The 14,077-nt window shown below is 44.9% G+C and overlaps 1 protein-coding gene across 1 annotated transcript in view; it reads left to right on the forward strand.

Moving 5' to 3' along the window:
• Positions 1-9,980: 9,980 nt before the first annotated feature.
• Positions 9,981-14,077, forward strand: part of SND1 (staphylococcal nuclease and tudor domain containing 1) — a 423,895-nt gene continuing 419,798 nt past the window's right edge. Inside the window, exon 1 of the mRNA XM_049642985.1 lies at positions 9,981-10,264. Within this exon, the coding sequence (XP_049498942.1) occupies positions 10,187-10,264 (78 nt within the window). The 5' untranslated portion in view covers positions 9,981-10,186. The remainder of the gene's footprint in view (positions 10,265-14,077) is intronic.

Below are 14,077 nucleotides of genomic sequence, written 5' to 3' on the forward strand. Positions count from 1 at the left end.
CCCTCCCCTCCACAGAGGCAGGGCCTTTCATAGAGGAGGTTACAGTCCAGAGACCGCAGAGATGAAAGACAGGCTTTCTGCTTTTGGCTTTTTTAGTCTGGAAAGCATGAAGGGACAATATTCTTCCTTGAGGAAGGAAATGGGGCTTAGAAATAGGCCAGGGGCGTCTGGGTGGTTCAGTCAGTTAAGCATCCGACTCAGGTCAGGTCATGATCTCATGGTTTGTGAGTTCGAGCCCTGCATCGGGCTCTGTGCTGACAGCTCAGAGCCTGCAGCCTGCTTCGGATTCTGTGTGTGTGTCTCTCTCTGCCCCTCCCCACCTCTCACTCTCTTAATAAAAATTAAAAAATTAAAAAAAAAAAAAAAAAAAGAAATAGGCCAGAGTTCTAGGGAGGGCAGACCAGGGCCAGAAGCAAAGAAGATGTCCAGTGCTCGGGCCTGCCCCAGCATCCATTCTGGAATCCTTCTCCATTGTCAATCTAAGGGCCTTCTCAGCCTCCCCTGGAGCAACGTGAAGCCTAGGCCAGAGACTTTGGGAAGACTTTTGCTTTCCTGATAAAAATGGGCAGGTATTTTTGTACTGGTCTTTTTCCTCTTTCTTGCCTTCTTCTCACAGTGTCTGGACCTGAAGCAGCTATTTTGCAACCACAAGGGGAAAGCTAACAGGATTACAAAGATACCACCCTGAGATGGTTGAGCCTCTAAACAAATAACCTCCAACCTCTTGATCTGTGAAAGAAAAAAGTATACGCTTAATCTATGGTTCCTCTAGTTTGCTATGACTTGCTCGAATGTTCCTAACTCTTGAGTTGGCTAGCCAGAGACTCCAGGACTTGAGGACAGAGAAGAGGAATCCTTGGGTTCCATCCCTGCTTGACCATCTCAGGTTGCAGGGAGGAGACAGATTCAGAGCAGCAAGCTGCTCTGTGATAAAGATGGCCCCTCTGGGACGGTCCTTATGCTTTTTTTCTTAGAGGTTTGAGTAGGGCAGGGAGGTCCAAGGTGACAAAACTCAACAGTGGTTAAAATGATGGCTGTAGCAGGAGAAAAATCAATATACAATTATCTAAGGCTGCTGAGAACCCAGAGGCGTTGATTAATGGCATTTGGGAAAATGGAATTAAGGTTGGTCTTGCCATTACATGACAACAAAACAGGGTACAAAGTTCATGCACTAACTGAAATTTTGTAACTTTTGCCCAAAGAATTAATATAGTTGCATAAATGTGTATTACATCTTTTGAAATCCTTGACATTGACTTACTATATAGACAGGGCAAATTGGGAAGCGCACATGATCTTTCTTAAGTTGATAGGAATTTTGTCCTAAGGTTTGTAAAGTTTGAGAAATAATGTCTAAGTCTCAAGCACAGGATAATTTCTCTTTCTTTCTTTCTTTCTTTCTTTCTTCCTTTTTTCAAACAGGACTTAAGTTCTACTTTTAATGTTATAAACTTATTTTGTTGTTTCTTAAGTTTTTTTTTTTAAGGGTGCCTTAAGCATTTTAATCATGTTTGGACTACACAAGGAATATAGAAATCACTTAATTTAAAAACTTATATAGAAAATTATGGCATCAGATATTCAAGTGTAATCAAGATTCAAGGTCAATCACCTACACTAGTGCAGTGTAATAATACATTAGTCACTAGCCTCATGGAGTTATTTAAACTTAAATTAATTGAACTTAAATAACAATAAAAACTCAGCTCCTCAGTTGCATTAGCTGAATTTCTTTCTTTCTTTTTTTTTAATGTTTATTTATTTTTGAGAGAGAGACAGAGACGGAGTGTGAGCGGGGGGAGGGGCAGAGAGAGGGAGGCACAGAATGTGAAGCAGGCTCCAGGCTCTGAGTTGTCAGCACACAGCCCGATGTGGGGCTTGAGCTCAAATTGTGAGATCATGACCTGAGCTGAAGTCAGACGCTCAACCGACTGAGCCACCCAGGTGCCCCTGCACTGGCTGAATTTCAAGTGTTCATTAGCCACGTGTAGCTGGTGACTACTGTGTTGGGCAGAGCATATACAGAATATTTCCATCATCGCAGAAAGTTCTTCTGATCAGGGCTGATCTGGACAACTTGGGTTTGGAGGCTTTTCTTTTAAGTAAACATACAGTGAAACTTTGTACCGGTCAGTTTGGACTGCCATAACAACATACTACAAAATGGGTGGCTTAAAAACCAGAAACATGTTCTCATAACTCTGGAGGCTAGAAGTCCAAGATTAAGGTGTCAGAGTTGTCTGGTGAGAAGTCTCCTTCTGGCTTGCAGACGGCCATCTTCTCCCTGTGCCCTCCAATGGTCTTTCCTCTGTGCGCCTGCAGGGAGAAAGAAAGAGATCTGGTCTCTTCCTCTTCTTCCTCTTTTTTTTTTTTTTTTTTTTAACGTTTATTTATTTTTGAGAGAGAGAGCGTGTGCATATGAGTGGGGGAGGGGCAGAGAGAGAGGGGGAGACACAGAATCTGAAGCAGTCTCCGGGCTCCAAGCACAAAGCCCGACGCAGGGCTTGAACTCACAAACCATGAGATCATGACCTGGGCTAAAGTCAGACACTTAACCCACTGGGCTACCCCGGGGCCTCTAGTCTCTTTTTCTTCTTAAAAGGACACGAATCCTATGAGATGAGGGCCTTATTCTTTCGACTTCACTTAACATTAATTCCTTCCATAAAGTCCCTATCTCCAAATTCAGTCACACCAGGGGTTTAGGCTTCAACATATGAATCTGGGGGAGACACAATTCCTTCCACAATAAACATACAAAACAAAGAGGCGGAGAAACGGAAGAGAAGGAAGAGAAGGAAGAAAAGCAGATCAGGGCCAGATTGTAAGGGCCTCATGTGCTATGCTGTGGGGTTGAAAGTACCCTGAAACAGAAAGGGAGCCACTGCAGTGTTGAGGAGGGTTTCTGTGTCACTGGGATTTGCATTTTATTTCATTTATTTTTCATTTTTAATGTTTATTTTTGAGAGAGAGAGCACAAGCAGGGGAGGGGCAGAGAGGGAGGGAGACAAAGAATCTGAAGCAGGCTCCAGACTCTGAGCTGTCAGCACAGAACCCAACACGGGGCTCAAACTTGAGGCTTGAACTCATGAACTGCGAGATCATGACCTGACCTGAAGTCGGACACTTAACACAGATACTGAGCCACCCAAGCGCCACTGGGATTTGCGTTTTGAAAGAATACCAGGTAACAGTGTGGATGATGGGTTGAAGTTGGAGGTGCATCAGGGAGAATGGAGGCAGGGTTACTCTAGTGCTGAGATTTCTCCTGTTTCCCTCAAGGAAGGTTACTGGAGAGTTGAAAACTCCTTCTTTGCCCAGCCTCCAGATCCTACAAGTGCAGGAGGAGGGCATGCTTGGTCACCTTAGAAGTCGGTTGGTTACATAGTTAACAGCAGACTATGGTCAGAAAGTTCTGGGTTCAAATTTTGATCCATCCCTTATTTGTTATTGACCTAAAGTTGGCTGCTTACCTTTTCTAAGCATTATGTCCTTTGTAGAAAGAGATTGATCATATCCATTTCAAAGGGCTGGTCTACAGATTAAAACATGTGAGGCAGATAAAAGCATTTATTTATTTTTAAAAATTTTTCAATGTTTATTTATTTTTGAGAGACAGAGAGAGACAGAGGAAGGGGTGGGGGCAGAGAGAGAGACACAGAGTCCAATGCAGGCTCTAGGCTCTGATCTGTCAGCACAGAGCCTGATGCGGGGCTTGGACCCACGAACTGAGAGATCATGACCTGAGCCGAAGTTGGATGTTTAACCGACTGAGCCAACTAGGTGTCCTAGATAAAAGCATTTAGCACAAAGTCTGTTGTTATTTATTTATTTATTTATTTATTTATTTATTTCCCCTCCCCTAGTATAAAGTCTGGTGCTTATGTTTAGTGCTTAATATATTTTGGCTAATATTACTACCAGGATATATTTCCTAAATTTGCTCTCGAAGGAATACAGGAAGCAGGGTGTTTTGTTTGTTTGTTTAAATGAGTCTTGTCTGTCTCTAGACTCTGTGTGTGTGTGTGTGTGTGTGTGTGTGTGTGTGTGCCGCGTGCACCACACAGGAGTTACCTTTAAGGATTTCAAAGTCTCTTTCTCTCTTTTTTGCAAGTGGCTCCACTTACTTGAGTGAATAGCTTGTAAATAAATCATTGGTAAACATTACAAAATTAAATACCTTTTCAAAATCTTGCCAGTATACACAAAATTCACAAACATACTAGATCCTTTAAAAAATAAAATACATTCAGAGCAGCCATGATATAAAATGCCTGACCCCTGTCTGGGGCCAGGGCCACCTAGAGACATCTTACAGCAGGTGTTTCTGCGGGGAGGTGGAAATGGGGGCTTTTAGACGGAAGGAAGTTTGTACTCTGGCCTTTTACCCCATCTGCTTGCATCTGACTTTTGATCCTTTTTCAAGGAGCTGCTACATGACTGAGAGAGGTGGCTCAGGTGCCCCAGGCTTAGTTCCAAGCAAGGGGTTGGGGTGCACCATTAGGACCAGGAGCCTCACTATATGACACTAGGGGAAACCAGAGATTCAATCTCTACCATGTTTCTAAAACAGCAAATGCTGCTCTATCAACTTTCTTGAGAGAAGGTGAGGATTTCTCACCTCTACACCTGCTCGGTACTGCGTTCACCCACTGCCTCTGGTCTAATGCTGCCCAGGCACAGAAGTGACCAGAATCTACTTCTAAGGAAGATCAAAGTCTCTTTCCTTCCTGTAAAGGCAAAGTGAGCATGAGCTTTAGAGTCACAAGAACTGGTGTCAAATCCCTTCTCTGCCACTTACTTGCTCTGTGACCTTCAACAAACATCCTCCATGAGGCTCTAGCTCCTTATAGGTAAAATCAACATGATAATACTTTGGTCTCATTCATTTATTAACAAATATTGGCCGACCAGCTATGTTGAATTCCCAGACATTGGGCTGGGGATTCCACTGTCAATAAATCAGACTGAGTCTGATGACATTTTAGAGGGCAAAGAGACAATTACGTTCCAATCTGATAAGTGCTTTGATAAACCAAAAATAGGAGGCAAGAGAACTAAACCTGTCATCTTCTCAATGCCTTTCAGGGGAGAAAGGGGAGAATGGTTTCCAAGTAGGAAGTTGAAGGATATGGAGGTGGTAGTCACGTGGAGTGAGAAGGGTGGAGAGGAGGACAAAGGGGTGGAAAGAGCGATCCAGGCAGACACAAAAGTATGTGCAAAGGCCTGGAGACAAGTGTTTCCTTGAAAGACCAAAACCAAGTTCACTTGGTCTGTTAGCTGTTTGAAGGGTAGAGCTGTGACAGGAGATCTGGGGTGAATAAATCACATGAGGGAATCAAGGAGAAGAGAAATGAGCAGATCTGCATTTTAGAAATGCCACTTTGACTACCATAGCAAGAATGGATGGGGTATAGGTAGGGAAGACTGGCATCGGGGATCTCTAGGATAAGCCTGGTGCAGTAGTAGTTCAGGTAAAAATAAGCCAAGTTTAAGCAATAGGATATATTAAATAATCATCATAAAAGTTTAACACAGAGATGATCCAGACAGTGTTCTATGTGTTTAACATTTACTAATTCATATAATCTTCAAGACCAGAACAACCCTAGGAAGAAGGTCCTATTATCATCTTTATTTGACAGAGGAGACAGCCATCGAACAGAGATACATATAACTTACTCAGGGTTATACAATGTTGGGATGTGAACCCAGGTGGTCAGTTTCTGGGGCCTGTGTGCTTGACTGTGCCGCTGTGGATCTAACATTTCAGAGGTTGACTAGGAAGTGAGGAATGAGAAAGGGGAGGTGTCACTGATGATCTCCAGATTTCTGGTTTGCAACTGGGTAACTTCTGGTGTCATTATTGGGGCTGTGACACGTACTAGGGAAGAGCAGGTTTGAGAGGAAAGATAATGAGTTTCTTGTGAGACATGTTGAATTTGAATTCCCAAGGTGCTAGGTTATTATTATTGAACATAGGATCTGCAGCTGAAGAAAGAGATTTAGACAGGAGCTATATACCTATATTTAGGAATCCTTAGCATGCAGCCAGGGGAGTGGCTAAGATGTCTTAGGAAGAATGTTTCAATGATTATTTATTTTTGAAAGGGGGGGGGGCGGGCAGTTGGAGAGGGAGACATAAATCTGTCCAGAGCTGTCTGCCCAGAGCCTGACGCAGGGCTTGAACTCACGAACCATGAGGTCACGGCCTGAGCTGAAGTTGGATGCTCAACCAACTAAGCCACCCAGGTGCCCCAGGAATGTTTCAAATGAGAAAGGAAGACGCTTTGAGAAGAACCCAGAGGAACATCAGTATTAAGTAGAAGCAAAAGAAATCATTCACAATGGCGATGAGGAGGAGCAGCTAGATAGATGGGAGGAATACAAGGAATGTGGGAAGGAAAAAGGCATTTGGAGGAGCAAATAGTGTCACATGTTACGGAGGAGGTGTGAGGTGCGAGAAGGAGGAGGTCAGTATTGACCTTGGAGAGAACAGTTTCAGTAAATTGATAAGAGCAATAGTCAGAGTGCCAGTGTGCTGACAATTGAATGCAGGGTGAGGATATAGAAAGCAACAAAGAATTTCACAGAGAGGGTTTGTCTGTGAAGGGAGGAGGAGAGCTATCGAAAGAGGGACGTGGAGAAAGGGAAGATTTATTTAATTATTTTCACTATGCAAGAAATTGGGAGAATATTTAAATGCTAATAAGAAGAATCCAGATAAACTGAGAAGCTGTAAAAACAGGAGAAAGAATTATCTATTAAGAGAGTTCTTGACAAGGTGGAGGGGGGGTGGATCCAGAACATAGATAGAGGGGTTAGCCTAAGCAGTAGGGGAACGTTTTTCTTTGTAATGAGGAAGAAGGAGAGGGATGAGAAAAAAGGTAAGGTTTCAGATTTGGTGTGGGAAATGGAGGCAGTTCTTGATGGCTTTTATTCTCTCTCAAGTAGAAGGCCTATCACTATCTGAGAGTGCGGGAGCCAGTGGAGTTGGAGTTAAGAGGGAAATAGAGAAGGTTTAAAACAGACTCACTGCTATTTATTTTATTTTTAAGTTCATTTATTTACTTTCAGAGAATCCCAAGCAGGCTCTGCACTGTCAGCACAGAGCTCGACGTGGGGCTCAATCTCATGAACTGTGAGATCATGACCTGAGCCAAAATCGAGAGTCGGACGCTTAACTGACTGAGCCACCCAGGTGCCCCTTATTTTATTTTTTAATATATATATATTTGCAACCTCCCTCTCCCTCCAGACTCACTGATTTTTAGGGCAGTGAAACTACTCTGCATGACATCATAAAAGTCCATATGTCATTATACATTTGTCCAAACCCACAGAATGTACATCAAGAGTGAACCCTAATGTAAATTATGTCCTCTGGGTGATTGTTATGTGTCAGCATAGGTTCATCCACTGTAGAAAGTGCACCACTCCGGTGAGGGGTATTGATAATGGCGGAGGCTATGCATGTGTATGGTCTGGGAGCATATGGGAAATCTCTACCTTTCCCTTACTACTGCTTTAAACCTAAAACTGCTCTCAAAAAATAAACTGAACAACAGCAGCAACCAGACCTAGCGACCAAAGTGACTGAGGAAACAGAAGAACTCCAGGCAATGTGGGAGGGCCCATGAATTCACTGTGGCACCAATGTGCGCATTTGTGTGTTTTCTGTAGCTAAGTGGTAGGTTTGGAGAAGGCAGAAGGATCTAGAATTGGAGTTGTGACAGGTAGGTCGGATGGAAGACAATGGGAATTAGAGATGAGGACACTGAGAAGAGAGAGCAAAATGACAAGAGTCTAACCAAGGATCCAGGAGAAAGCAAAAGGGAACAGATTACAAAGATAGAGAGGTTCAGGGACTTTGAATTCTATGTAAAATTAAGTAACAGTGTGTGATCGGCAGCGTCTAAGATGATCCCCAGTGATCCTGCCTCCTAGTATTTATGCCCCTGGATAATCCTTTCCCCTTGAGAGTAGGCTGAACCAAATGACTTTTCTAAGGAACAGCATACAGCAAAAGCAGCAAAAGCGACGGGATGTTACTTCTGAGATTAGGTTCAAAAAGACTCTGGCTTGCTTGTCTTCTCTTGCTCTCTCACTTGCCTGCTCTGATAGAAACCAGCTACCAGGTGAGCTGCCCTATGGAGAGGCCCACTAACAAGGAACTGAGGCCCTCAGTCCAATGCTCTTGAGGAACCGAATCCTGCCAATGACCATGTGAATGAATTTGGAAGTAGAGCCTCTGTCAGCTAACAGACCTGCATGAGAACCCAACTCCCGATGATACCTTGATTACCGCCTTGTGAAAGACCTCGAGGCAAAGGTATTCAGCTAAGCCACGCAGAGATTATAAATGATCATTGTTTAATACCTAAGTTTTGGGGTAAGTTGTTATGGAGCAATAGATAAGACAAGGTGTAAGAGAAGTAACTAAGTGAGAAAGTAGAAAGGACAGCAATTATGATCAGAGAATGGGGTATCTTGGAGTTCACAATTTCAGCTATGGAACAATTGCCATACTTTATCTGTACTGAATAGGGTGGCTAAACGGGGTGTACAGAGGTGAAGTTCACTGAAGATGAGGTAAAGGAGCTGAGAGGCCAGGGTATTGGACAAGTCAGGCTCATAAATGTTGAAATCATTCAGGATCACCGGGTGGAGAAGCATGCGCCAGGTGTTGATTTCAACGAATGACAAGGTGGCAGTTAAGGCAGAGAAGACAAGAACCTTAATGAGGTAAGAGTGGTATAAATCTGGTGGAATGAGCCTTCACAAAGTTGTTGTTGTTTTTCTGGAGAGGGTAGCAAGTTAATGGTATGGAAAGGGCAGCACTAAGGATCTAGGAAGATTGGTGGCCCCACTGGGATATGTGAAGTGTGGAAGTATAGACAACCTCTTCTCAAAAGAGCTACAGGTGAAGTGGTATCCTCAATGCGGAGCCAGGTTTGAAGATTAAGATTAAACAGCATAAGGTCCTTGGCTCCACGTAGTGAGCACTTGACGGATTATTAGTTGCCTTTAAACATTCACTTAAACATTTGTATGTCCTTGCTCCGCACGCCTCTCCCCCAATCTCTTTATTCAGAAGAGACTAGGGCCAGGTTAAGGGATGGGATCAGGTGGTTGGAACCGGCATGGATCTTCACAAGCGATCAAGGGGACTGCCTCCTCTAGGCCCAGGGAGAGCTTGTACCATGGCTTTCCCTAACCTTCATTGGCGAAGCTGAGAAGAGCCCGAAAACGAGGGCCATTCTCTCCCGTGCACCGGGCACATCACCGCCTAAGAGAGATCTATCCTCCCCCCCTCCCCCAACATTAATCGAGAGCCTTGCAAGTGCCAGACACTGGCGACACAAACACGAGAGAGATACACTCCCAACTACAGGAAGGGTGCCTGGCCGCGTTCCATCAACGCCAGCATCCGCAGATTTAACGATGCTCAGACTTTTCCAAGTCCTCCCCACACTTTTAGCTGACGTAAAATGTCGGAATTAGGTGTGCAGCCTGTACGGAGATTGTTCAGATCCTCGCCTCCTTGGCTCCGGATTCCCCAAACCGCGGTCCCCAATCCGGGTGCGCCCTCCTGGAACTCAGCAGTACACGTGGGCTCCCCGCTGGCCCGCGGGGCGGGGCGCAATGGGCGGGACTAGACTGGAAGGAGAGGCTGTCCCCGCCCCCGGTGCTCCCATGGCCCCCCGCGCCCCGCGGCCAGATGCTGACGTGTCCTTTCCTTCCCACTACACCTCCCGACACTACCTACTACGGCTGCCCCGGAAGTCCCGCCTCATACATAACCCGTCACCGCAAATCAGCTCTTTCAGCGCTTCCCGGAGCTTGCCACCCGTTTTGGGACTAAGGGGCGGGGCTCCGGGAGCAGGGTGCCTATTGGCTTGAGGTCCGGCGGGCTCTGGGTGCTAATTGGCTGGAGGGCGGTGGCGCTCTGGCACGCTTGCGCGGCGAGTAGAACGTGTGGCGGCGGCGGAGAACGCGTCCCCTCTTTCGCTCTCAGTCCCGCTGCTGCTCTTGTGAGCGCCTGCCGCGTCCGTGCCGTCCATTGCCCGAAACCCGTCGCCTGCCAGCTCCCTGCCGCGGCGGCCTCCCACCAACACCGACACCCACATTGACACCTCCAAGCCGGCCCACCGCCTTACTTGCTGCCTTTCTATCTCTACACATGGCCTCCTCCGCGCAGAGCGGCGGCACCTCCGGGGGACCCGCGGTCCCCACCGTGCAGCGGGGCATCGTCAAGATGGTGAGAGCGGGGACCCGGACACTGACCCCACCGCCCGCCTCCGGGCGGGTTTTGGCGCTGGCTCTTCTTCCCCTTCCGCCAGTCTGCGTGGTCTCCTAGATCCCTTCTTCTACCCCTTTTCTCACTTTTCACCCATTCTCGGAATTCCCTTCCTAGACGGAACCCGACACGGTCTCCCCTTGGTACTTTGCTTCCCGGACACCCTGGCATCAGGGGTCACAGTGATTTCCGTGGTCGCGGCATTCAGATCTGCTGTTTACTAGGACAGATCGATTACTTAATTGATTAACGGAGATAATAAATTGATATCTGCCCTCCCATCCCCCCGTTCTTCTGTTTGTTTTGACATCTGCTGAGCAGTTTGCAGCTTTTCGAGATCCTGACATCCGCTCTTCTCTGAAACTAAGCACTTGGCCATCTTGAAGATTTTCAGTTTCCACCGACGCTCACTTAACTCCCAAGTTTTCTGGCTCTTTGGCCCTCATATTCCGTCTTTTTCTCTCCACCTCTGGTGTCAAGTGTGCAATCCCAAGAGCTTTTAGTATTTGTGTTCCCTCTCCCTTTGACCCTTAAATGTTAGGCCAGTAGAAATCTTAGAGATCATTATTGTTCCTCCACCTCTTACGCCTAAGGAGACTGGTTTGAAGAGGGCAGTGACTTGCCTAAGGTCATCGCATGGTGGTGGCTTGGATTAGGGCCAGGACCAGAGCCCCAAGTGTTCGGATTCCCAGTCCACCGCGGTAACACTTGATTCTGCCTGATTTTTATATACCCTCACTCTCTAAATTCTTGAATTTTGAATTTAAAACCCTGCAAGGCTCATTTTTAAAAATTTACCGCCAACTCCATGATAATTTTGTAGTATAAATTCTTATTATCACTTGTCTCCTCTTTTCTCTCCCAAATGCTCCCAAATCCAGGAACTTGACATTTCTTGGTTAACAGATTTTCCATTTGTGATGACCACAGACTAATAGATTTCATTTCAGACTTCAATACTGACTTCCTTCTGGAACAACAGATATTCTTTGTGACATTTTCACCCAAAGCTCCACAGTTTTTTGTAGTTGCAGGAAGTTTAAAAAACATTTTGTTTTCTTGGCTCATTGTCAGGGTTAAAATGTTCTTTAGCCTGCATGTTGTGTGTGTGTGTGTAAAAATTAGATTTTGAGATTTTTCTCCCCAGCCTGATTCTCATGTATTCATTTCTTGGGTGATATTCTGCCACCAGTTGAAATTTCCAAGGTTTTCAGTATTGTTTCCCCCTTTATACATAATTGGAGAGTCAGAATTTATTAGAAACTGATTGAGAAGGGAATTTCCAAGGTTCACATATTTTCCCTTCTTTGAAATATTGATCTGACCCATGAGTAGATCCTTTTAAATTAGCTTTTTCATTTGCACTGATTTTTCCCTTCACCATAAGGACACAGCATTGCTTGGCTGTCTGGTGGTGCGATTGACAGCATTGAGTGGATCTGAGTGTTTTCCTTTGCTAAGGCTTGAACTTTTCTTAAAGGTCCCTCTCATCTGTGGCGTGGGAATGAGGCTGAACATGTTTTTGTTTCTACCAATGCTAGAGGCTTCCAGGGTATCTGGATTCTATGAGGTGACCATGCCTGACAGATTACCCCCATGGATACTGAATATCAACATCACTTGTTTATTAAGGGTCACGTCTTGTGCTGAGTGTCCTGTTTATATTATTTCATTTGTAACACCTAACAAGTAGACAGCATTTTTGGCTGCATTTTACAGATGTGTAATCTGAGGTTTAGAAAGACTAGTTCACACAAGGACAGGCACTTTTTATTGGTAATAAGAGGCAGAGATGAGACTTGAACCCAGGCCTGTCTACCAAAGCATGTACTGTTTGACATGCTATGCTGCTTCTGCCTCCAGGGCAAGACTTTATAATGTGGAGGGTGGGGCCAGTGATGTATGACCACAAAATTGCAGGAAAGTGAAGCTGACTGTAATCAAGTTAAGGAAAGATTAGATGTTACTCCTTGCCTTATCCTCGAGCTGTTATTGTGGTCAGAGGCTTCATTATGTGCTTAGGAGAGTAGTGTGGAAGACACATTTGAATCTGGGAGGAAGCTTTTATTTTTATTTATTTATTTATTTATTTGGGAGGAAGCTTTTAAAATTCAGCCATTGAGTAGTCTATACTGCTGGTTTTTTTTTTTTTTTTTTTTTTTTTTTTTCCTGTGACCAAACTGCAGGGATGGGTGGGTGAGTTGAAGTAGGGATTAGGGGAGGGAAGCTGGATGAACTGCAGAGTGACTGGCCGATTTATGCCAGGTGTAGAAGCCTTCTCTGGAATGAAAAATCGACCACTGGAAAATTGCTCTGTGTGAAGCTCTTCTGCTAAGCAAAGTTTTATTTTCCTGGAGAGTCATCATTTCCAGTGGTACTAGGAACTGCTTTGTAAGAAGTCCAGAAAGGAAGATGGAGCTCTGTGACAGGAAAGTGAGAAGGAAATAATAGTTTGAAGAATTGGAAAATAGTAGTTACTGCCACTGGGAGAAGGCTGGAAACCGGAACACTGACTAACCAGAGGTGTGCTTTTCAGGGTGAGCCCTCCACATGTGTCTGCACTCGGGCCGAGTTGCAGGTCTGAAATGGTCTAGGGATGAGCTTTGCTGCAGTGAAGAGGAAAAGTCCTTCCTCTGTTTGAGGGGGCAAAACTCGGATTATAGGGCCACGGAAGGTGCAAGTTTCTAGTAAGTCCTTTGTTACTTTTTTAAGGTTAAAGAAGAATGAACTTGGGAATCAAGTTGTAAAAAAAAATCTTTGCATTTGACCAGTTTTTAAAAACGATGGCGAAGGTAGAGGCTCTGTCTGCTCTGAGAGTGGGAGCAAGGGGACAGAAACAGAGTTGGTTCTGGAATGTGTTTAAAGAGGAAGTGGGCAGTAAGTTGACACAAGCATTTTGGAGCTGTTCTGTTACTGAAAAGGCAGGATGATGGAAAAACTGAAGGTGGATTTATATTTCTTGAGTTGGGATGAGACTGGCAGGTGTGTGGGCAGACAAAATATAACCTGGAAAAGTAAATGTCTTTGTCAAGTCAGATACTGTTTTCTCAAAATCCTGAAAGATTCTAACTCTGGATTTCTTTGAATGATATGCTAGACTTTCTGTTATCTCAGCAGATTATTTTCAGCACATGTTAAATGGATGAGGTTGAGAGAAGTCTTGGGGTACTTAGTATAGAATTTGGTCACCACACTTAGCAGCTATTAGAGATGGCTGTTTTCTCTGGTTTTATGCGCCTGATTTCCTTTCTGTTTTGAGGTTAGAGCCCTTTTCTATGTCTTTTCACCCTAATTTCCCCATCTAACTTGTGTTTGTGTGTCTTTCCAAGCAGGAGCACATGGATTGCTTTCAGGACAGCAGAGTGAGTCTGCCATGGTTCTTGAAGCTGTGTGCTTAGCAGAAGTGGCTATGGAAGCAGCATATCTGCACCTGCTTATGGTGTAAAAGGCCAGAGAGAGGACAGTGCGAAAGCTCAGTGCATTTCACCCCACCGCATGTAATTGCCTAAGGAGAAAGGAATCCCTCTGCCAGTCTTTGGTTTTGTGCTAAGAACCAAGATTCTCACTGGACGACTAAGGCAGAGGGTCATCCAAAGGAGAAGATGGCCACAAGTTTCCTCCTTCAATGGGAATTGTGCTGCCAGGTTGTTCTAAAGTGGGAGGTAGGCTTCCTGGTGAGTAGCTTAGTGGAAATTTCTCCAGTGTACAGCTTGTAGGAAATGCTGTCTGTAATTTAGATCTTAGGTTTCTGAACTAAGAAGTATGTGTCTTTCC

This window comes from Panthera uncia, chromosome A2 (genome assembly GCF_023721935.1).
Source record: "Panthera uncia isolate 11264 chromosome A2, Puncia_PCG_1.0, whole genome shotgun sequence".
Classification (NCBI taxonomy): domain Eukaryota; kingdom Metazoa; phylum Chordata; class Mammalia; order Carnivora; family Felidae; genus Panthera; species Panthera uncia.